The following is a 22686-nucleotide window of genomic DNA, read 5'->3' on the forward strand; positions in this document are numbered from 1 at the left end:
GGGCCTCACCCCGAGACCACCGCGCGCGGAGCCGCCCCCGCCGCCGCCTCAGGCTCCTCACCCGCCGCCGCCGCCGCGCGAGGCGGGGATATGCAAATGAACCAACGGTCTCCGCAGCGCCGCGCCGCGCAGGCGCAAGCCGCCGCGGAGTCCTGGTGCGCAGGCGCGGGCCGCCGCTGCTCGGCTCTCTTGCGCAAGCGCGCTGTCCGCTTCTTCTGGGCGGACGCTCCGGAGCCAAAACATTTCCCTGCTGGGGGCGGCGACCACCGTGAGCGTCCCGGAAGGGGCGCCAAAGACGCCTCCGTCGCGCATGAGGTGGCTTTGTTGGCTTTACCTTCGTTCGCGGTCGTCCTTGGTTATCGTGATCCGTCCGCGGGGCTCTGGGAGGCCAAGACTAGGGGCGCCACAGCGCCTGCGCGCGTACGGCGGCCGGAAGGGGCTAGAGGCGGCTCCCTGGGTGACAACCGCGCGCCCCACCTTTCCCCACGTGGCCGCGAAGACCAGGTGAGACGCTGCGGCTGCCGAGGTCTGTCGCGCGCGGAGTGGGGGCGCCGCAAGGTCGGGCTGGCGCGACCCTCGGGTAAGTGGTTTGGGGGGGGGGGGGAAAATGAAAGAATTTTACAGAAGCCGCCTGGGGACAAAATCCCCGGCTTCCCTGGCATTCGCTTTATTTTCATTCATTTTATTTATTCATTCAGCACCTGTGCACTGAGTGCCTGCTGCATGTCGGGCCCCGTCCTAGGCAGTGGGGACAAGGAGGCTACAGGGTACAAACAAACAAATGAGTGAACGATGTCGCTGTAGATACAGGTAATGGTGTACAAATAATAAAAGAGTGATGGGACGGGAGAACAGGTCTGCTCTTTACCTAGAAGTGGTTTTGAAGGCTCTCTTGAGTGCTGGGAAGGATGAGAAAGGCGGGGAAGAGCAGCTTGGAAGGCTTAGGTAGAGAAAGTGCCCTTAAGGAGGCTGGGTTTTGTTCTGAGAGGGTTGGGAAGCCACTACCGGGCTTTGAGCAGGTGAGTGAGGTGGAGTCTGGGCTCTGGGAGTGGCAGGTGACGCCGCCCTTAGGGGAGGCTGGTGTTTGAACCAGAGTGGGTGTGGCTGGTAGAGAGAGAGATGTGGATGGAGTCTTTTAGAGTCCCCAGCATGTCATGGCACACGTTTAATTTTCTTTTGAGACGGAGTCTTTCTCTGTCGCCCAGGCTAGAGTGCAGTGGCATGATCTCGACTCACTGCAACCTCCACCTCCCGGGTTCAAGGGCTTCCCCTGCCTCAGCCTCCCGAGTAGCTGGGACTACAGGTGCACAACACCGCACCCGGCTAAATTTTGTATTTTTTTTTTTTTTTTGAAACGGAGTCAAAAGGAGTTCAAGCGATTCTCCTGCCTCAGCCTCCTGAGTAGCTGGGATTACAGGTGTGCACTATCTTGCCTGGCTTTTTTTTTTTTTTTTTGAGACGGAGTCTCGTTCTGTCGCCCAGGCTGGAGTGCAGTGGCGCAATCTCAGCTCACTGCAAGCTCCGCCTCCTGGGTTCAGGCCATTCTCCTGCATCAGCCTCCCGAGTAGCTGGAAATACAGTCACCCGCCACCATGCCCGGCTAATTTTTTTGTATTTTTTAGTAGAGACGGGGTTTCACCGTGTTAGCCAGGATGGTCTCAATCTCCTGACCTCGTGATCTGCCCGCTTCGGCCTCCCAAAGTGCTGGGATTGCAGGTGTGAGCCACCGTGCCCGGCCCTGGCTAATTTTTTGTATTTTCAGTAGAGACAGGATTTTGCTATGTTGGCCAGGCTGTTCTCAAACTCCTGACCTCAAGTGGTCTACCCACCTCAGCCTCCCAAAGCGCTGGGATTATAGGCGTGAGCCACCGCACCTGGCTAGCACAGTTTTCTTGATGAGCAGAATCCTGGCTGAGAGAAGGAAACTGGCTGCCAGTTAGGGGCCTTACTCATCTTCTGTTTTGCCCTCAGCATGCCCTGATGGATAATAGGGACTGGTAATGCTGTTTCCCCCTTTTAGCCTAGGCTGTTCTCCAGGTAATTCTTACTTGGCCATCTCTAGGCACCATCTTATGTGTTCCAAATCTGTACTTTCCTCCTCCAACTCAGCCCTGTACCAGATCTAGGGGACCTTGGAGGACTCAGGTCAGGGGTGGTCACAGAGCCAGACCTTCCCAACTCAGTCAGCTCAGGGGTGGGTGGAAGGGAGGGGTTGTGGGTTGGGGAGTGGAAGCCAGAGAGCGTGGGCTCTCTCTGAGTGGCCAGGAAAGGCAGCCACCTGGAAGGGCTGGCAGAAGCTCCACAGAGGACTGAGAATCTGAAGTATTTGAGACAGGTGTCAATCAATTTAGAAAGTTTATTTTGCCAAGGTTAAGGACATGTCCGTGACACAGCCTCAGGAGGTCCTGACAGCATGTACCCAAGGTGGTTGGGGCACAGCTTGCTTTCATACATTTTAGGGAGACATGAGATATAAATGAATATGTGTAAGATGGTCACAGGTAGATAAGAGACAAATGATTGCATTCTTTTGAGTCTTTGGTCAGCCTTTCACTGAATACACGATTTACATGGGGCAGGGCAGGTAGAGGAATAGTCATTTATGCCTCAGTCCGACTCATGAATCTGAGGTTTTGTTTGTTTTTTGTTTTATTTTTTGAGATAGAGTCTCGCTCTGTCGCCCAGGCTGGAGTGCAATGGTGCAATCTTGGCTCACTGCAACCTCCACCTCCCGGGTTCAAGCAATTCTCTTGCCTCAGCCTCCTGAGTAGCTGGGATTACAGGCGCCCACTACCACACCCAGCTAATTTTTGTATTTTTAGTAGAGACGGGGTTTTGCCATGTTGGTCAGGCTGGTCTCAAATTCCTGACCTCAGGTGATCCACCTGCCTCAACCTCCCAAAATGCTGGGATTACAGGCGTGAACCACGGAGCCAGGCCAAATCTGCATTTTTACATAAACATTAGGGCAGAGAGAGCAACTGGATATGCATTTGTCTCAGGTGTTGACTTTCTGTCCTGCACTTGTGAAGATCGCCTATCAATTTACATTGCCAGGGTGACATTCAACAAAATTGTTTTTGGGTAAAGATCTTGAGGGCCACAAGGAATTTCCTGGCCTGGCCGGGGTGGTGGGAGTAGAGTCCCCCACTCCTTTCTCCCTACTGAGAAACTCTTTATATTACTCTTCCTTCACCTTTAACCTTGGAAATCCATAGCAGCCCTTAAAGAGCTCCCTTTTCTTCTGGGGCAGAAAGGAGAGGGGCCTATCTGCAAAAGGGTGAGATGGGACTCTTGCATGAACTTGCTGAATTGCCTCTTAAGCAACAAAGGAAAGGAACAAATAGCTAACATTTATTGAGCCTGTCCATATCCTGTTCTGAGGAAGGTATAGGAGTTGGCTGAACTTTTCACTACTGCCCTATGAGGTAGATTCGTGTTTATCTGTTTGACACATGAGGGAATTGAAGAAAAGTGCATCTGGCTGGGCGTGGTGGCTCATGCCTGTAATCCCAGCACAATGGGAAGCCGAGGCAGGTGGGTCACCTGAGGTCAGGAGTTCGAGACTAGCCTGGCCAACATGGTGAAACCCTGTCTCTACTAAAAATACGAAAATTAGCTGGGCGTGGTGGCGTGGGCCTGTAGTCCCAGCTACTTGGAGGCTGAGGCACAAGAATCACTTGAACCCAAGAGGCAGAGGTTGTGGTGAGCCAAGATCGTGCCACTGCATTCCAACCTGGGCGACAGAGCGAGACTCCATCTCAAAAAAAAAAGAAAAGGGCATTGAAGTGGAGGGCGTGGGAACTGGGTTCTGCAGGCTGGCTGCGAGCCAGTCCTCCTCCCCTCAGGCAGTGTGCAGTGCACGGTGGGCATCTGCAGGAACACAGATGGAATGTGTACATCCCATGCCACTGCCTGAAAAGAGAAGCATGGGCCAGAGTGACCTGTTTCTTTTTCCTTTTTTTTTTTTTTTTTTTTTTTTGAGACAAGGTCTTACTTTGTCACCCAGGCTGGAGTTCAGGGACGTGATCTCGGCTCACTGCAGCCTTGACCTCCCTGGGCTCCCACCTCAGCCTCCCAAATAGCTGTAACTACAGGTGCATGCTACCACACCTGGCTAATTTTGGTATTTTTTATAGAGATGGAGTTTCGCCACGTGTCCAGGCTGGTCTCAAACTCCTGGCCTCATGTGATCCTCCCGCCTCGGCCTCTCAAAGTGCAGGCCACCATGCCTGGCCTGAAGTAGAAACTTGATAATTCCAGAACGGAAACTTGATATTACTGCAATAAGCAAGGTGGATATATTAAAACAATTAAAATTTAAAAAATTGTTAACCTCTGTTAGGCTCTGGACCTAAGGCCTGTTCCTCCTTTTGTTCCAAAGGGACGGTGGCAAATGTTAGCTTCACTCGTACCCTGTGAAGACCTTCTTGTTAAGATCATCTACAGCAGGGGTCCCCAACTCGTGGGTCACAGACCCATACTGGTCCAGTGGTCCCTGGCCTGTTAGGACCTGGGCTGCACAGCAGGAGGCAAGCGTAGGGTGAGCGAGCAAAGCTTCATCTGTATTTACAGCAACTCCCCATCACTTGCATTATGCCTGAGCTCCACCTCCTGTCAGATCAGCAGCATTAAATTATAGGAGCACGAACCCTACTGTGAACTGCATATGCAAGGGATCTAGGTTGGGCACTCCTTATGAAAATCTAATGCCTGATGATCTCCCATCACCCCCAAATGGGACTCTCTAGTTGCCAGACAACAAGCTCAGGGCTCCCACTGATCCTACATTACAGTGAATAGTATAATTATTATATTACAATGTAATAATAATAGAAATAAAGTGCACAATAAATGTAATGAACTTGAACCATCCTGAAACCATCCACACCCCAGCCCCACCATATCCATGGAAAAATTGTCTTCCACGAAACTGGTCCCTTAGGCTAAAAAGGTTGGGACTGCCGAGCTGCAGGGTTGAAACAGAATTGCAAAGGGATTTGGTGTTTTTACCTAGAGTTTTATCTTACTTAACTCTATGTCTTGTCCCCAACTATCAGAGGGGAAGGTACTGCCCAAGGTTAGTGGGTCATCTAAGTGTTGATACCTACCCCTGGTTTCCAGGGTGTGCCTATACTGGGTTTTACTTGTTTGTTTATTTTTTTTTTTTTTTTTGAGACGAAGTCTTGCTCTTGTTGCCCAGGCTGGAGTGCGATGGTGTGATCTTGTCTCACTGCAACCTCTACCTCCTGGGTTCAAGCCATTCTCCTGCCTCAGCCTCCCAAGTAGCTGGAATTACAGGCGCCCCACTAATTTTTGTATATTTAGTAGAGACGGGGTTTCGCCATGTTGGCCAGGTTGGTCTTGAACTCCTGACCTCAGGTGATCTGCCTGCCTTGGCCTCCCAAAGTGCTGGTATTACAGGCGTGAGCCACCATGCCCGGCCTTACTTGCTTATTTTTATTTTATAAGGTGGGTTTGTGTACACACACACACACACACACACACACACTTTTTTTTAAGAGATGTGGTCTCGCTATGTTGCCCTAGGCCGGTCTCAAACTCCTGTGCTCGAGTGATCCCTCCGCCTTAGCCTCCCAAGTTGCTGAGATTACAGGCACAAGTCATTGCTCAGTTCTTTTTGTTTTTTTTTTTTTTTTTTTGAGACAGAGTCTCGCTCTGTCGCCCAGGCTGGAGTGCAGTGGCGCAATCTCGGCTCACTGCAAGCTCCACCTCCCGGGTTCACGCCATTCTCCTGCCTCAGCCTCTCCGAGGAGCTGGGACTACAGGCGCCCGCCACCACGCCCGGCTAATTTTTTGTATTTTTAGTAGAGATGGGGTTTCACCGTGGTCTCGATCTCCTGACCTCGTGATCCGCCCGCCTCGGCCTCCCAAAGTGCTGGGATTACAAGCGTGAGCCACCGCGCCCGGCTAGTTCTTTTTGTTTTTAAACAGACTAGCATTTTAAGAAATTGAGCTATAATTTACATACCATAATATTCACTCATTTGATTTAGTAATTTTTTTTTTTCTTCTGGAGACATGGTCTCCCTCTGTCATCCAGACTAGAGTGCAGTGGCTCAGTCACAGCTCACTGCAGCCTTGAACTCCTGGGCTCAAATGATCCTCCTGCTTCAGCCTCCCGAGTAACTTCAACCACACGCAAATGCCACCACACCTGACTACATTTAAAATTTTTTTTGTAGAGACGGGGCCTCGCTATGTTGTCCTCACTGGTCTCAAACTCCAGGCTTCAAACAGTCCTCCCACCTTGGCCTCCTAAAGCACTGGGATCACAGGTGTGAGCCACCATGCCTGGCCTGATGTAGTGATTTTACGTTTTCACAGAGTTGTGCAACCATCATCACTATCTAATTCAAGAACGTTTTCATCACCCAGAAGGAAACCCTATACCCATTAGAAGTTACCCCCCATTCCCTCTCCTCCAGTCCCTGGCAACACCCAATCTGCTTTTTGTGTCTGTGGATTTGCCTGTTCTGGATATTTCATATCATTGGAATCGTGCAATATGAGGCTTTTCGTGTCTGGCTTCTTTGACAAGACATGTTTTTGAGGTCTATCCCCATTGTAGCATGCTTCAGCACCTCATTCCTTTCTCTGGCTGAGTAATATACCACCGTGCGCACGGACCATTTTGTTTATCCATTCATCTGTTGGTAGACTCCCTCTCCTTTTCTTTGTTCTTGTGATTTATTTGTTGAAGTCTCTGGGTGTTTGTCCTCTAGTTGACATTCTCTTCCCTAGTAGGGATTTTGCAGATCACATCCCCATGGTGTTGGTTAAGGTGTCAGAGCTGTGCTGTGTAATACTGTAGTCACTCGTCACATATGGTTATTTACATTAACAAATTAAAATGAAATAAAATTACACACTCAGTTCCTCAGCCACATTGCCACACTTCAGCTGTGTGATAGCCACAGAGGCTAATGGCTTCTGTACTAGGCAGTGCAGGTAGAGAACATTTCATCATAGCAGGAAGTGCCCTGAATGCATGATCAGATTCGGGTTTGAGATTTTGGCACGATGACTTCACAGGTGCATTTTGTTCTTCTTAAGGAGGTAGGTGTTGCTGGCTTCTCTTTTGATGACGTGAGATCAAGCAGTAGACTCAGTTCCTGTCCACGCCTTGTCAGGCTCCCATCAGTTTTACTCCTGATGGTTTTGGATCCTGTGGGATCATTATCTGTTTCTCTCCTGTCATGGCTGATCAGCTGGAATTGGAAGCGGAACTTTCCTCATCCTCTTTTTATAACATGGGACCCATTTGTCCAAGGGAGGCAGGTTAAGTGCTAGATTATTTTTTTTAAAAATTGTTATTAATTATTGTAGAGACAGTGTCTCGCTACATTGGCCAGGCTGGTCTTGAACTCCTGGATTCAAATGATCCTCCCATCTCAGCCTCCTGAGTAGTAGCTGGGAGTACAAGAACATGCCACCACTCCCCACCAAGAGCTGGATTTTTGGCCAGTTTTCAGAGCCTGAGCTGTATTTGTTGTAGTATTATGAAAGCACAGATTTTGATTTTTTTTTTTTTTTTTTTTTTGAGACATAGTCTGACTCTGTCAGCCAGGCTGGAGTGCAATGGCATGATCTCAGCTCACTGCAACCTCTGCCTCCTGGGCTCAAGTGGTTCTCCTACCTCAGTCTCCCCAATTGCTGGGATTATAGACGTGAGCCACCACACCTGGCCCAGATTTTGATTTTGATATTTACTGGATTTTTTTTTAATGCTCACTTGTCTCATCTGTAGCTACCAGGCACCCCTTAGGGTTTGGAAACTTCCTTGCTTCCTGGTCTCACAAGATGCCCAAGGGTTACCTGCCCCATGACCTGCTGGGACCTGGAATCAGCCATTCCTCCAAAAGCCCCGGCTCCTTGTTTTTAAAGGTTTTATGTAGAGACAGGGCCTCCCCATGTTGCCCAGGCTGCTGTCGAACTCCTGGCCTCAAGCCATCTTCCTGCCTCAGCCTCCCAAAGTGCTGGGATTACAGGAGTGAGCCACCTAGCCCTGCCCCCAGCAACTTTTCGTGGGAAATGGTAGAAACCATACATGGTGTTAGAGGTATTCATTGCTAGAAAATTAGATCTTTGTTTACTTAAGAGAAAACACATGATGGGTTTATATGGATATTTCCATTTCTTTTTTTTTTTTTTTTTTTGAGACGGAGTCTCGCTCTGTCACCCAGGTTGGAGTGCAGTGGCGCGATCTCGGCTCACTGCAAGCTCCGCCTCCCGGGTTCACGCCATTCTCCTACCTCAGCCTCTCCGAGTACCTGGGACTACAGGCGCCCGCCATCACGCCCAGCTAATTTTTTGTATTTTTAGTAGAGACGGGGTTTCACCGTGGTCTCGATCTCCTGACCTCGTGATCTGCCTGCCTCAGCCTCCCAAAGTGCTGGGATTACAAGCGTGAGCCACCGCACCCGGCCGGATATTTCCATTTCATATATAGGAGTTCTGAGATTTTTTTTTCTCAACTTTATCGAGGTATAGGGTGTACTTTTTTTTGAGACGGAATCTTGCTCTGTTGCCCAGGCTGGTGTGCAGTGGTACAATCTCGGCTCACTGCAACCTCTGCCTCCTGGGTTCAAATGATTCTCCTGCCTCAGCCTCCTGAGTGGCTGGGATCACAGGTGCCCGCCACCATGCCTGGTTAATTTTTTGTATTTTTAGCAGAGACAGGATTTCACCATGCTGGCCAGGCTGGTCTTAAACTCATGACCTCATCCACCTGCCTTGACCTCCCAAAGTGTTGGGATTACAGGCATGCGCCACTGCACCCAGCGAATATGTATTTAATATAGCGTATATCTTATACTATATATGGCACATAAATTATACAAATATATTGCATTATGTTTACATTATACAACTTGACGATTCTACATGCATGTAGATTGTGAAATACCTCATTCAACAGTTACCTTTTTCTTTTTTGTGGTGAGAACACTTAGGATCTATCCTCTTAGCAAATTTCAAGTATACAGTATGATACTGTTAATTATAGTGAGTTCCAAGTTTTTACTTGATTTTATGATGTTAGAATCTTTTTTCTTTTTTCTTTTTGAGTCAGGGGCTTGCTCTGTTGCCCAGGTTGGAGTGCGGTGGTGCAATCTCGGCCTCCCAGGCTCAAGTGATCCTCCTACCTCAGCCTCCTGAGTAGCTGGGACTACAGGCATGTGCCACCACACTCAGCTAATTTTTATTTTTATTTTGGTAGAGACAGAATTTCGCCATGTTGTCCAGGCTGGTCTTGAACTCGTGGGCTCAAGCAATCCTCCTGCCTCAGCTTCCCAAAGTGTTGGGATTATAGGCATTGACCCACTGCGCCCAGCCAGAATCTTTTTTCTTTTATTCTGATTCCTAATAATATAATCATTATTATTTGCTACATCCGTAATAGTTTCAGAATAACATTACTAGTATCATTAAAGAACCACCTTTTAGTATTATTAAAGAACCACCTTTTTAGATAAAATATAGTAAACTCTGTGTTCTCTCCTACACTTTGTTTTTTTCCCCAAGACAGGGTCTCACTCTGTGGCCTAGGCTGGAGTGTAGTAGCATGATCATGGCTCACTGCAGCCTTGACCTCCCAGGCTCAAGTGATCCTCCCGCCTCGGCCTCTCAGAGTGCTGGGATTACAGGCTAAGCCACCACGCCGGGCCTCTTCTGTATTTGCAAAAGCTCTAGGGAAGTAGGGATATCACCCTTTGCTGTGATGTAGGTGGGAAGAATTTCTCCAGGGTGATTGTAGGGCTCTGGTCCCTGGTAGATGCTTCCTAAGTGGCGTTTTCAAGGTGGCCAGGCCCTGCCATTGCCTGCTCACCCTTGAGGTAGCTCTCTCTTTGCCCTAACTTCTCAGCTCAGGAGCATCTATCGGCTGCACGCCAACATCAACACAGGCAAAGATGGTCTCCAGGCGCATTGCCCAGGAGACCTTTGATGAAGCTGTGCGCGAGAACATTGAGGAGTTTGCGATGGGGCCAGAGGAGGCGGTGAAAGAGGCCGTGGAGCAGTTTGAATCGCAAGGTAGGGCGGTGTGACTGCCACCTACCATCCGTGGCTCTTAGATGCAAGAGTGATGGGAGAGCCCTGCTGCTGCACCCCACTGGGGGTGCCACATGCCTGGCATAGAAACCAGGTGCCCAGTGGGCCCTGTCCCCTCCATGTTCTGCCCGAGGCAGGCTGGTTATCCTGCTCCCACCTCTCACCTGCTTCCACCTCGCCCAGATATTTGTGGGCTGGATCCTTCTCATGAGTCTCATTTGATCACTTCCTTGAAGAGGCTTTCCCTGACCCTGGCCTGGGAAACAGGGCCCCTGCCTCCCTGCCCTACTCTACCCCACCTCAAGCTTACAGAGGCAGAAGCAGCCTGTGGAAACAGGTGGCATGTTCAGACCAGGCGCAGAGGAGTGTGGTTATGGGGGGCTGTTTGCAATGGCGTGGGTGGGGTTAGGATACCACCCCTGGCACAACTAGCCCTGGCAGGGACCCTGACTGCAGGGAGCAGGAGTCCTGAGCAGGGGCCACATGACAGGTGCTGGGCCCTGGGGCAGAGGCAGGGGGCTGGGAATGAACACCGCACACTCCCCTCCTCCTGCCCCCATCTCAAGTTCACTTCCCCATTGAACAAACCCAGGGTACAGCTGAGAGGTCAGAGGTCAGCCTTGTAGGCACAGAGTGGGGTATAGAACCCTAGACAGGGGCCAGTGGGACAAGCAAAAGTGTCCAGCACTGTGGGGGCTCCCTGTGGGGGTGCCAGCAGGGGCAAGAATGCAGCCAGAGCCAGGAGGGATGGGAGCCCCAAGGGAGAAGTCCGTGGGGTCCCTCCCTCCCCCACCAAGCCCACCAGGCAGCATGTGGCACGTCACTACACAGATGTGGCCTGTGATGACAGCCTTGTGTGACAACAGCCTCACTACCACTCTGCTCCCTTTGGCTGGACCATGGCCCAGTGGCAGAAACACCTAATACCCTCTACACCCCCGTGATGATGTGGTATGGGCGGGAATGGGGAGGTGGGAGGCTTCTGGAGTGGGGTGGTCCCAGCAGAAGGGTCCTGAGGTGTGATTCCAGCAGGCCCACGGGGATGACAGCTGTCACTTTTTCTGACCCCTGTGTGCTTGCTTCCCCCACCCCCAACAGGGGTTGATCTGAGCAACATTGTAAAGACGGCACCTAAAGTCTCTGCAGACGGATCCCAGGAGCCCACACATGACATCCTGCAGGTAGGAGTGGGCATCCCACACAGCAGGTCCTGCGTCATCTCTGTCTGGGGGCACCTCTTCCCTGTTTCCTGGATGGCAGAATGCAGGCTCTGAAGGTCATGCCCTCTCCAGCATGCATGAGCAAGCTCGAGTTTGCAGCCAGGTCTCCCTGAGTCCATGTCTGAGGGCGGCATGCCTTCCAGTGCAGGGGATACCAAGCTCCTTGGGCGGCATGTATGCTGAAATCAGGTGGATGGCTTGGTTGTCCCTGCTGCTGGGAGCCCAGAGTCAGGGACACCATAGAGGGGCCCCACTGGCTTCCCAGAGACAGATGGTCAGGACTCATAGGATGAGAGAGTGGGCTCACAGTAAGGCTTTCACTTACTGAGCACCGACTGTTTACCAGCACTTTCCAGCCAGTCCGTTAGCACTGAAGCTCACCAGTGAGGTAGGTGGTGTCATTCCTCTTTTAGTGATGGGGAAACAGGCCAGGAGCTGGCACTTAACCTCTCCAGAGACCCAAACGAGGAAGGTAAAAGAACTTCAATGCTTTCCTTAAGATCGCCCATCAAACTTTGTAATACAGCAGAAGGCTCTGGTGTTTGAGAACCGACTGTTGGCCTGGTTCCGTGCAGGTACTTTTTTCCTGCCTTCTCGGTCATTGTCCAACAACACCTGCAAGGCTGGGATTTCCCCATTGTACAGGTGGGGACATTGAGATCCAAAGAGAAGAAAAGTCATTGACGTGGGAGCAAGAGGTGCAGTGATAGGAGAGGAAGTTGGAAGAGACGGCTCTGGGTGTAAACCCAGCTTGCCTAAGGCATGACACTTCTCCCTACCTCAGGGTCCTGCCCTCTCCTGCCTTGAGGAGGTCTTGTGAAAATTGCCTCGTTGTTGTTAGTTTGCTTTTTGCCTTTCTTGCCTAATAAGGATGAATTTATTTTATTATATATATATTTATTTATTTATTGAGACAGAGTCTCACTCTGTTGCCCAGGCTGGTGTGCAGTGGTGTGATCTCAGCTCACTGCAACTTCTACCTCCCAGGTTCAAGTGATTCTCCTGCCTCAGCCTCCCAAGTAGCTGGGATTACAGGCACATGCCACCACACCTGACTATTTTTTTTGTATTTTTAGTAGAGATGAAGTTTCACTATGTTGGCCAGGCTGGTCTCGAACTCCTGACCTCAGGTTATCTGCCCGCCTTGGCCTCCCAGAGTGCCGGGATTATAGGCATGGGCCATGGTGCCCAGCCTGGATGAATTTATTTTAAAATGAGTTTGTCTTCTGGCTATCTTTGCATTGGGTGATTCATCTTTTTCCTACTGATTTGTAGATGAACTTTATATAGGAAGGATCTCAATAACAATATCGTCTATATTGTCTAGCAGTTACTGCTTAAGTACTTCTTAAGTGCTCAGCATTATGCTAAATTCTTTTTTTTTTTTTTTTTTTTTTTGAGACAAGAGTCTCACTCTGTTGCCCAGGCTGGAGTACACTGGCACAGTCTTGGCTCACTGCAACCTCTGCCTCCTGGGTTCAAGCGATTCTCCTGCCTCAGCCTCACAAGTAGCTGGGATTACAGGTGCACACCACCATGCCCAGCTAATTTTTTTTTTTTTTGAGACGGAGTCTTGCTCTGTCGCCCAGGCTGGAGTGCAGTGGTGTGATCTTGGCACACTGCAAGCTCCGCCTCCCAGGTTCATGCCATTCTCCTGCCTCAGCCTCTCCGAGTAGCTGGGGCTACAGGCGCCTGCCACCATGCCCGGCTAATTTTTTTGTGTGTTTTTAGTAGAGACGGGGTTTCACCGTGGTCTCGATCTCCTGACCTCGTGATCCCCCCACCTCGGCCTCCCAAAGTGCTGGGATTACAAGCGTGAGCCACCGCGCCTGGCCTACCTGAGTTGTTTAAAGTGTTTGCTCCCCGGTGGCTTAGAGTTGAATTTGGATAAATCTGCTCTCTGTACAGTGTAACCACATTTGGCAGGTGCTCAGTAAATGTTTGTAGAGTGAATGAGAGAGATGAAAGGAGACATCAGGATGGGTATGTCTGGTGAATGTGGCTTTCTCCTTGGAGAGCTGACCATTGACAGGTGTGCCAGTTTGTTACGGCTGTGTGACAAACAACCCAAAACAACAGGCATCTTATTGTTTCTTGTGACTCTGTCTGGTTGGGCTCAGCTGGACGGTTCTTCTGCTGGTATTGCTTGGGGCCTCTTGATGGCAGGTAGGGCTGGAATGTTTAATATGTCTGCATTTATGTGTGCAGCCCCTCGGCAAGGACACTGAGTTGTCTGGATCTCTCTCTCTCTCTCTCTCTCTGTCTCTCTCTCTCTCTCTGTGTGTGTCAGTCTTCCACCCTATGGCCTCTGAAGCTCAAAGTTCCTGGAATCACAGGTCTGGAAGTTGCCAGAGCTGTAACTCCCCCCACATCACTTCCACTGCAGGCCCAGATCCCAGGGGAGGGAACCTTGCAGGGGCCCAGACACTGTTGCTGTGGCCATGGGTTCCTCTTGCCTGAGCTGATGCTGAGGTTTCTCCCATGTCTCCCAGACGCTGAGTGACCTCCAGGAGTCTGTGGCCAGCTCTCGCCCCCAGGAGGTTTCAGCATACCTCACCCGCTTCTACGACCAGTGCAAGCAGGACAAGGCCTGCCGCTTCCTCGCGGCCCAGAAGGGGGCCTACCCCATCATCTTCACTGCCTGGAAGCTGGCCACTGCAGGTGACCAGGGCCTTCTGCTCCAGTCCCTCAATGCCCTGTCGGTGCTGATTGATGGCCAGCCAGACCTCCTGGACACCCAGGGCCTGCAGCTCCTAGTGGCCACGCTGACCCAGAATGCTGATGAGGCCGACCTGACCTGCTCTGGGATCCGCTGTGTGCGTCACGCTTGCCTGAAACATGAACAGAATCGGCAAGACCTGGTGAAAGCTGGCGTGCTGCCCCTGCTGACTGGCGCCATCACCCATCATGGCCACCATGCTGACGTGGTCAGGGAAGCCTGCTGGGCCCTACGTGTCATGACCTTCGATGACGACATCCGTGTGCCCTTTGGCCACGCCCACAACCATGCCAAGATGATTGTGCAGGAGAACAAAGGCTTGAAGGTGCTCATTGAAGCCACCAAAGGTAAGAGCTGGGGGCCGACACGAGCCAGCGAACAAAGGTGGGCGGGTCAGATGTGACCAGAGTGAGGGTCAGGACTCAGGACTACTTTAGGCACGGCAGGCTCAAGGCTCCACTCTCCCCTCGGCTTAGACCTGCCTGCATGGCAGCCCTCGTGAAGAGTCTCCCCATGTTTTCTAGTGGCTCCAGGAGAATTCCAGGCCAGCACTCATGGGCCAGGAGCAGGCCACAGTCCCATCTCTGGAGCTGTCTGGGGAAGGGGCTTGCTGTGTCCAACTCCAGGGACTGAGAGTGGGGAAGGGGGACCTGCCCATAGGGAAATAAGAGGACTGGGGGAGGCTGGCTGGCATGCACCATGGCAGTCTCAGGTGGATGTGTACACGCTTGATCATATTCAGCCACAAATCCTTAGGCATATTCATGTGTCTGGCTCCAGGGTGACCATGGTGAGCCGGCCCTGGGAGGTCACAGTGCTGTCAGACCCTAAAGCTTCTGTCTTAACCCCTACCCCCATCCCATCCACTGAACCCACCAGAAAAGTCCTGGTTGACACACAGAAGGTGTCAGAAGGATGAGTTCCCCTTTCTTGCCTGCCCCGTCACTCTGGTTGTGTGGCCAGGCCTGTGTGGGGGTTCTGGCTCTGTCTGCTGAGGAGATGGACCCACCTCAGTCTCCCTTCCACACCTCCAGCAAGGCTGAAAATGAGTCCTGACCTTCTGCAAAGTCAGGCTGCTTTTCCAGGAGGTAGCTCACATCTTTCCTGTTTTATTTATAGGAGCTCCAATCAGTTAGGTTTCTGCCAGAGAGACAGGATATGTATATATGAAGAGACTTTTTGGTAAGGAATGGGGTCATGCAATTGTGGCAAGTCTGTACTCCATAGGGCAGGATCGAAACTCCCAGGCAGTCCCCTTTTTGGGGAAACACCTCAGTTTCCTTCTAAGGACTTCAGCTGATTGAATGAGTCCCATTCACATTGTTCAAGGTCATCTCCTCTACTTAAAGGCGACTGGACTGGGCATGGTGGCTCATGCCTGTAATGTCACACTTTGGGAGGCTGAGGTAGAAGGATTGTTTGGGCCCAGGAGTTCAAGACCAGCCTGGGCAACATGATGAAACCCTGTCTCTATTAAAAATACAAAAATTGCTGGGCATGGTGGTGGGCATCTGTAATCCCAGTTACTTGAGAGGCTGAGGCACAAGGATCTCTTGAGCCTAGGAAGCAGAAATTGTGGTGAGCCAAGATCATGCCACTGCACTCCAGCTTCGGTGACAAAGCGAGACTCTGTCTCAAAAAAATTAATAATAATAATAATAATAGATAGCTGATTGCGGATGGTAACCATGTGGACAGAGTACCTCCACGGCAACACCTAGATTGGCATTGGGTGGAACTGCAGAGGGCTACAGGTGGCCACAGGAACTGACCATCGCAGCCCTGTGTAGGTGCAGGATCTTCGCCCTCTTGGGATGAGTGCCGGCATCTGCTTCCTGGTGCAGCGCCTCTGGGCTCCATCTGCGGTTCCTGTGTTCAGTTTTGGCCACCTCAGCCCAGTCCATATGTGTCCCTCTATGGTTTTGGAGTTTCCTGTTGGACTTAGAAAAGCCATTCCTACCCCATGATCATAAAAATAGTCTTCAGATGTCTTTTTTTTTTTTTTAGCACTATTATGGTTTTCTTTTTTTAGGTGAGACCACGAGTTGGTATGGAATTTATTTGGGGCATGATGGAAGCCAGCGGGGGGCGGGGGGTGGGGCACATTCTTAAGTCTTCCCAGCAGCCAGCAGGGGGCACTGCAGGCCCAGGTAGCCCCGGTGTTCCCTGGGGCCTTCCTGGTGCCTGTGGCCACCCCAATAGGCAGAAGGGCTGGACTCTCCCTCCCTCCCTCTCTCCCTCCCTTCCTTCCTCCCTCCCTCCCTCCCTTCCTTCCTTCCCTCCCTCTTTTCTTCCCTCTGTGGCCCACGCTGGAGTACACTCGGCTCACTGCAGACTCCCTATGTCCGGCTCCCATGATTCTCCTGCCCTGGCCTGCGGGCTGCCTGGGATTGCCGGCGCGCGCCAGCACCCCTCCCTCGTTTTGTCGGCCAGGCTGCTCTCCAGCTCCTGACCTCGAGTGGTCTGCCCGCCTCGCCCTCCCGAGGTGCTGGGACTGCAGATGGAGGCTCGCTCATTCAGTGCTCGGTGTTGCCTGGGCTGGAGTGTGGTGGCGTGGTCTTGGCTCGCTGCAGCCTCCGCCTCCCAGCCGCCTGCCTTGGCCTCCCAGGGTGCTGGGATTACAGCCTCTGCCCGGCCGCCGCCGTCTGGGATGTGAGGAGCGCCTCCGCCCGGCCGCCCCATCTGGGAAGTGAGGAGTGCCTCTGCCCGGCAGCCCCGTCTGGGATGTGAGGAGCGCCTCTGCCCGGCAGCCCCGTCTGGGATGTGAGGAGCGCCTCTGCGCGGCCGCCCCGTCTGGGAAGTGAGGAGCGCCTCTGCCCGGCCACCCATCGTCTGGGATGTGAGGAGCGCCTCTGCCCGGCCGCCCCGTCCGGGAAGTGAGGAGCCCCTCTGCCCGGCTGCCACCCCGTCTAGGAAGTGAGGAGCGTCTCTGCCCGGCTGCCCCGTCTGGGAAGTGAGGAGCGCCTCTGCCCGGCTGCCCCGTCTGGGAGGTCTACCACAGAGGCCAGAAGCAATGTGGGGGCTGGATGTGGTGGCTCACGCCTGTAGTCCCAGTACTCTGGGAGGCCGAGGCAGGTTGATCACTTGAGGCTAGGAGTTCGAGACCAGCCTGGCCAACATGGCGAAACATAGGAAAAATACAACTGACAAACCAACCAACCAACCAAGCGACAACAAAACAGGTCTACCCTGGAGTCATACTCTAATTTTTTCTATTTTCCTCCCTTTCTGATCCTTTATCCCACTTTCTTTTTCTTCCTCTTCCTTCTCCTTCTTCTTTGTCAAATAGAGGATTGAGTTATTATCATTGATCCTTACAAAGTCCCTCTCTCATTTATTTTCTTTAATTCCCACCCCCCATTTCTATTCCCCGTCTTCCCATGTGCAACCTTCCTAATATGTTTGATATGCATCTTTTTGTTTGTATGTACTTTTAGAAAATGTTTATTGTTTTGAGTGCAAAAAAAAAAAATTTAAAAAAAAATGGATGGTGGTAGAGTTCTAATTGCTTTAATATTTCAAATAAGAGTCTTGTTTTAAAATATTACAATTTTTTTATTTTTTATTTTTAATATACTTGAAGTTTTAGGGTACATGTGCACAACGTGCAGGTTAGTTACATATGTATACATATGCCCTGTTGGTGTGCTGCACCCATTAACTTGTCATTTAACATTAGGTATATCTCCTAATGCTATCCCTCCCCCCTACCCCCACCCCACAACAGGCTCCGGTGTGTGATGTTCCCCTTCCTGTGTCCATGTGTTCTCATTGATCAATTCCCACCTATAAGTGAGAACATGCGGTGTTTGGTTTTTTGTCCTTGCGATAGTTTACTGAGAATGATGGTTTCCGGCTTCATCCATGTCCCTACAAAGGACATGAACTCATCATTTTTTATGGCTGCATAGTATTCCATGGTGTATATGTGCCACATTTTCTTAATCCAGTCTATCGTTGTTGGACATTTGGCTTGGTTCCAAGTCTTTGCTATTGTGAATAGTGCCACAATAAACATACGTGTGCATGTGTCTTTATAGCAAAAAAAAAAAAAAAAAAAAAAAGGGCTGGACTCTTCCAGTGGAGCAGGATCCCCACCAAAACGGAGGGCCTTGCGGCTGGTTCTTCCCACCCCCATCACCATCTCCCTTTCTCCCTGCAGCGTTCCTGGATAACCCTGGCATCCTGAGCGAGCTCTGTGGAACCCTGTCCCGCCTGGCCATCCGCAACGAGTTCTGCCAGGAGGTCGTCGACCTCGGGGGCCTGAGCATTCTGGTGTCCCTGCTAGCCGACTGCAATGACCACCAGATGGGGGACCAGAGCAGCGTTCAGGTATGAAGCCCCCCTGGCCCAGTGCCTGCTGTCCTTCTGGGTCCTAGTCAGCCGTACGAGCTATAGTCAGAACAAGCCGGCCCTGCCTGCCAATGTCAGAACCAAAGTGCAGTTTTTCTTTTCACGGACCCAAGGGCAGGAACCAAAGGTCGAGGGGGGAAACAAACCCTCCCACTCTCCCTTACTGTCCTTTTGCACCAGGAAAAGGATGGTAGGAAGCACAGGGTTGGGGTGTGTCGGCCAAGGCTGGGATACTTGAGTTAGTTCCTACACCTCTCTGCCTCAGTTTCCCTAGCTGCAGAATAGAGCAGGGTCCCCTACTCATTACTCCGTTTAGCAGCCAATTATTGAGCCCTTCTCCATGTGCCCATCTACAGCAGGGAGTGAATCAACAGGCGCCTCCCTATCTAGCTGCAGCTGCAGGAAAGCCCCCAGGGGTGCCACGGTCCTGCACCCCCAAGCCCAGCTGGTGACGTCAGCCAGCCTCTTTCTGTGCAAGTGGCCAGGAGCTGAATGGGAACCAACTTCAGCAAATGAAGGGATACATTTTGCCTTGTACTCCTGGGCAGTCAGGGGGCAGGGTCCTCAGGTTCTCCATCAAGGGGATCAGCGGTCCCAGTAACACCTCATCCACTGTCCTCAGTGCAGGGCAGTTAGCGCCCACCCTGGGTCTGTGGCCGTGGACAGGGGGACCCTGTGCTCTGAAGGCCGGCCTGAGTCACATGCCCCCTCTGCCCCTGTCGGGGTAGGGGATCAAGTCACCTGGATGGTACCGTTTGGACACAGGCAGCCTGAGCCACAGGCATCTGCCACCCCTTCTTGTTTGTCACACCTTGCAGTCACACCATACCTGTTGGTCAAACAGCAAAACAGCCCCACATTCTCCCTCAGAGCCCTCTCCCACAACCAGCGGCCTGGCTGGAGGTGAGCGGGCCTTTCCCTTGTGCAGGAGCTCGTGAAGCAAGTGCTGAGCACCCTGCGAGCCATTGCAGGCAACGACGACGTGAAAGATGCTATTGTCCATGCTGGCGGGACGGAGTCCATCGTGGCTGCTATGACCCAGCATCTGACCAGCCCCCAGGTACCCACCTCGGGGGGCACATACAGTAGCAGGGTGGTGGCTGGAGTCTCAGTTCAGTTTCTGTGTCTGCATGAAGCTCTATTCCCCTGCAGGGCCAGGGCAGGGCTGGCGAGGGTCGCGGGCGCCGGCTCTCAAATGCTGACCTGCGTATGCATGACTTTGGGTGTCCTGGAGTTACCACCAGCACCCTGCAAATATCTGACCAGGTCTATTGCCCTTGTCACCCCTAAGAGCTGAGCTGATGTTTTTGTCACCCTGCCGTTATTACACAGGAGCTGCCAGAGACCCACAGAGGGGAGGCTACAGGGTGTTCACCAGGGGTTGGTGGCCACGGCAGGATGTTGTGGGGGGTCTATCCGCTGCATCTCAGCCTTCCTGTGACTGGCCCCTGCAGGTGTGTGAACAGAGCTGCGCGGCCCTGTGCTTCCTGGCTCTGCGTAAGCCGGACAACAGCCGCATCATCGTGGAGGGTGGCGGGGCTGTGGCAGCACTGCAGGCCATGAAGGCACACCCGCAGAAGGCCGGCGTGCAGGTGGGCAGGGTATGGGATGGGGGCAGGCACCCTGGGGTAGGGTGTACAGGTAGGTGCGGAGAGGGCATGGGAGCAGGTGCGGTGTGCGGGTGGGTGATGGGGCAAAGGCTCAGTCCCTATCCCTATCCCTGTCCCTGTCCCTGCCACAGCCGAGCTCCACAGGACCAACTTCTTTCTAATCTTCCAAAATGTGCTGAATTCTGCCTGCAGTTGTCTCCTTTTCTGCCTTTGTTTTTTCTGCATTTACTCTCCTTTTTGGGGGAGGGGGTAGTTTGGAGGGGCTTTCTGGTGAAACCCCGGAAAGAAAGCTGTAACACGTAATCTCCTTCTGTGGGGTTTTTTTTTTTTTTTTTTTTTTGAGACAGTCTCACTCTGTCGCCCAGGCTGGAGTGCAGTGGCGCCATCTCAGCTTACTGCAACCTTTGCCTCCTGGGTTCAAGCGATTCTCCTGTCTCAGTCTCCCGAGGAGCTGGGATCACAGGCATGGGCCACCATGCCCAGCTAATTTTTGTATTTTTAGTAGAGACAAGGTTTTGCCATGTTAGCCAGGCTGGTCTCGAACTCCTGACTTCAGGTGATCCACCTACCTCCACCTCCCAAAGTGCTGGGATTACAGGTGTGAGCCACCGCGCCCTTAATCTCCTTTTTTAAAAGTCCCTATAGAGAGATCTGGGGAGGAAGAAGTTGGGGAAGCATGGATGGGGATCTGCCTGGGGTTTCAGAAAGGTTCCTGCCCCATCCTTGGGCTGCTATCTGAGTTGTGGGTGTGGGACACCCTGTCCACACCTCCCTGGCTGAACCCAGACTCCTCCCTACAGCCCCCGGGGTCCTCCTCGCCTCCTCACTCCCAGCATAGGATTCTTGGACACACCAGGCTGGGACCCACAGGGGGCCTTTGCTCTCGCTGGCTCTTACTCTGGGACACTGTCCCTTACCTGGTCTGTCCCCTTGTCCACTTCTGGCCACCCTGGCCAGCAGCTCCCCACTCTGCATGCGCTTCCCATCTGCTCTCCTGCTGGGGGTGGGAGCCACCCTGGGAAGCTTCCAGGCAGTGCCCCGCACCCACCCACAGCAGGTGCACAGGGCACAAATGTCCACCGAATGGGTAGGGATGTAATCGACAGGCGCCTGTGCACAACCACTCTCTTCCCGTGGCCTCACTGCCCCCTTGCCCTAGGGCCCCTTCCTTGGCTCTGTGCCAGCCTCGGGGGACCTCAGACTCACCAACTCTGAGGCTGAGGGTTCAAAGCCATAGGATAGATCCTGGAGCTTCCCTGAGCCTGTTTCCTTGCCTGGGAGTTAGCCACGCCTTCTGGGGCTGCCAAGAAGGTAAAGTGGAGAGATGGGTCTAGCTTGATACAATATAGGCAGCTGCTGGATGTCAGCTGTGGTTATGATCACATCCATCTTATTATGATGAAGACCCTGAGGTCAGAGTGGACCCCACCCCAAAGCCACATCTGGCAGCTCACAGCTGCTCTCTCCTACAGAAACAGGCTTGCATGCTGATCCGAAACTTGGTGGCCCACAGCCAGGCCTTCTCGAAGCCCATCCTGGACCTGGGGGCTGAGGCACTCATCATGCAGGCCCGATCTGCCCACCGTGACTGTGAGGACGTGGCCAAGGCCGCCCTGCGGGACCTGGGTTGTCATGTCGAGCTCCGAGAGCTGTGGACAGGCCAGAGGGGCAACCTGGCGCCATGACCCCAGGTCCAGTCTGGGCCGTGACTCTGGGTGAGTCGTGTGACTCAGGAATGGGGGTAGATCCATGTCCTCCACTGTCCCCCATTAGTTCTGTCCCCTTCACAGTGAGAAGTGTTTTCTGGCAGGCCCTAGGTAAAGGGTCGGGGGAGGGGGAGCCTTGTAGGGAGGCCTCTACACAGAAGAAAGCAGCCCCCACGTCCCAGCCACTCCTGGGTCCCAGCCAGCGCACGGATGTTACTGTCCTGCTCCTTCCGCCTAGCCCCACGCCCTACCAGAAGGGGCAAAGGGCACGTCCCATCACTCACTGCCCTGTCTGAAATGTGGCAGCCACTGTGGGCCAGGCTCAGGGCAGGGCAGGTGATTCCAGTGGGGTTGGGCCCCCCGGCGCCTGCTGCTTACTGCAATTTCATGCAGGCCTCTGCTCCTTGTTTTTCTCACCTGTAAAATGGGTCTCAGATGCCCCGCCCTGCTTGGCCCCAGCTTGTCTGTCTCTGGGTCCTGGGCCAGCCAGGGTACCTGATAATAAAAGATCATTGAGTGAACAGCGGAGGGGTCTCTTCCATAGCTTGGCTGAGCATGGGGGGCCGCAGCCAGTGGCCTCAGAGTGTGGGGGAGAGACAAACATTTTGGTGGGGGGGGGCCATGGAGTCACTGAGGATAGCAAAGGGGTTTTGGGAACAGCCTGGGATCTAGGATCCACTGTCACCCTTAGACAGGCAGGCGCTGAAGCCATGGTCAGGATCACTATTTCTGATGTGTACCACCTGCAGGGCCGGAGGGCTCCACGTTCATCCCCTGCTCAGCTCTGCAGCCTTGAGCAAGTGAAAGAACCTCTCCGAGCCTCAATATGCTCCTCCTAAAGTGAGGAGTGGGGCAGTGATAGATCGCCCTCTGAGAGGCGTTGGACCAGGCTGAGCACATGGGGGGTGTCCAGTTGTCTTAGGCTGGGTGTCCTAGGTAGCCAACCTCTTGTCTCTGAGCCTCGATTTCCCCATCTATAAGATAGACATCAGCTGGGCACGGTGGCT

The 22686-nt window shown here is 52.6% G+C and overlaps 2 protein-coding genes across 32 annotated transcripts in view; one reads left to right on the plus strand and one right to left on the minus strand.

Annotated features, from left to right (window-relative positions):
* Positions 1-458, minus strand: part of SUGP2 (SURP and G-patch domain containing 2) — a 40634-nt gene extending 40176 nt beyond the window's left edge. For 17 of the 28 annotated variants that reach the window (XR_010115310.1, XR_010115309.1, XR_010115311.1 and 14 more), the window contains exon 1: positions 10-98. The gene's annotated coding sequence lies outside the window, so the exon portion shown is untranslated. Of the gene's footprint in view, positions 1-9; positions 149-334 lie in introns of those variants that run through there. The other 11 variants (XR_010115308.1, XR_010115302.1, XM_055237390.2 and 8 more) reach the window with 9 other exon arrangements.
* ARMC6 (armadillo repeat containing 6) lies at positions 137-22200 on the plus strand. 4 transcript variants are annotated; one of them, XM_055237400.2, is made up of 9 exons: positions 137-580; positions 699-810; positions 9887-10053; positions 11170-11252; positions 13784-14357; positions 18173-18342; positions 19292-19423; positions 19818-19955; positions 21446-22200. In XM_055237400.2, exons 2-9 carry the CDS (start codon positions 782-784, stop codon positions 21656-21658), a joined length of 1506 nt encoding a protein of 501 aa, XP_055093375.1. In that variant the 5' UTR covers positions 137-580; positions 699-781; the 3' UTR covers positions 21659-22200. The 4 variants fall into 4 exon arrangements, with proteins under 4 accessions (XP_055093375.1, XP_055093374.1, XP_055093377.1 ...); XM_055237402.2 differs by having other exon boundaries at positions 382-504; XM_055237399.2 differs by lacking the exon at positions 699-810 and having other exon boundaries at positions 153-504.
* Positions 22201-22686: the final 486 nt, after the last annotated feature.

The sequence above is a fragment of the Symphalangus syndactylus genome, chromosome 13, assembly GCF_028878055.3.
Source record: "Symphalangus syndactylus isolate Jambi chromosome 13, NHGRI_mSymSyn1-v2.1_pri, whole genome shotgun sequence".
Lineage (NCBI taxonomy): Eukaryota > Metazoa > Chordata > Mammalia > Primates > Hylobatidae > Symphalangus > Symphalangus syndactylus.

What these genes read in the sequence shown, in the direction of transcription:
- ARMC6 (XM_055237399.2), top strand. Translation starts at nt 311, where the DNA reads ATGAGGTGGCTTTGTTGGCTTTACCTTCGTTCGCGGTCGTCCTTGGTT. An exon ending in GGAGCAGTTTGAATCGCAAG is followed by an intron (nt 10,054 to 11,169) that starts GTAGGGCGGTGT and finishes CACCCCCAACAG; the next exon opens with GGGTTGATCTGAGCAACATT. An exon ending in AGCATCTGACCAGCCCCCAG is followed by an intron (nt 19,424 to 19,817) that starts GTACCCACCTCG and finishes TGGCCCCTGCAG; the next exon opens with GTGTGTGAACAGAGCTGCGC.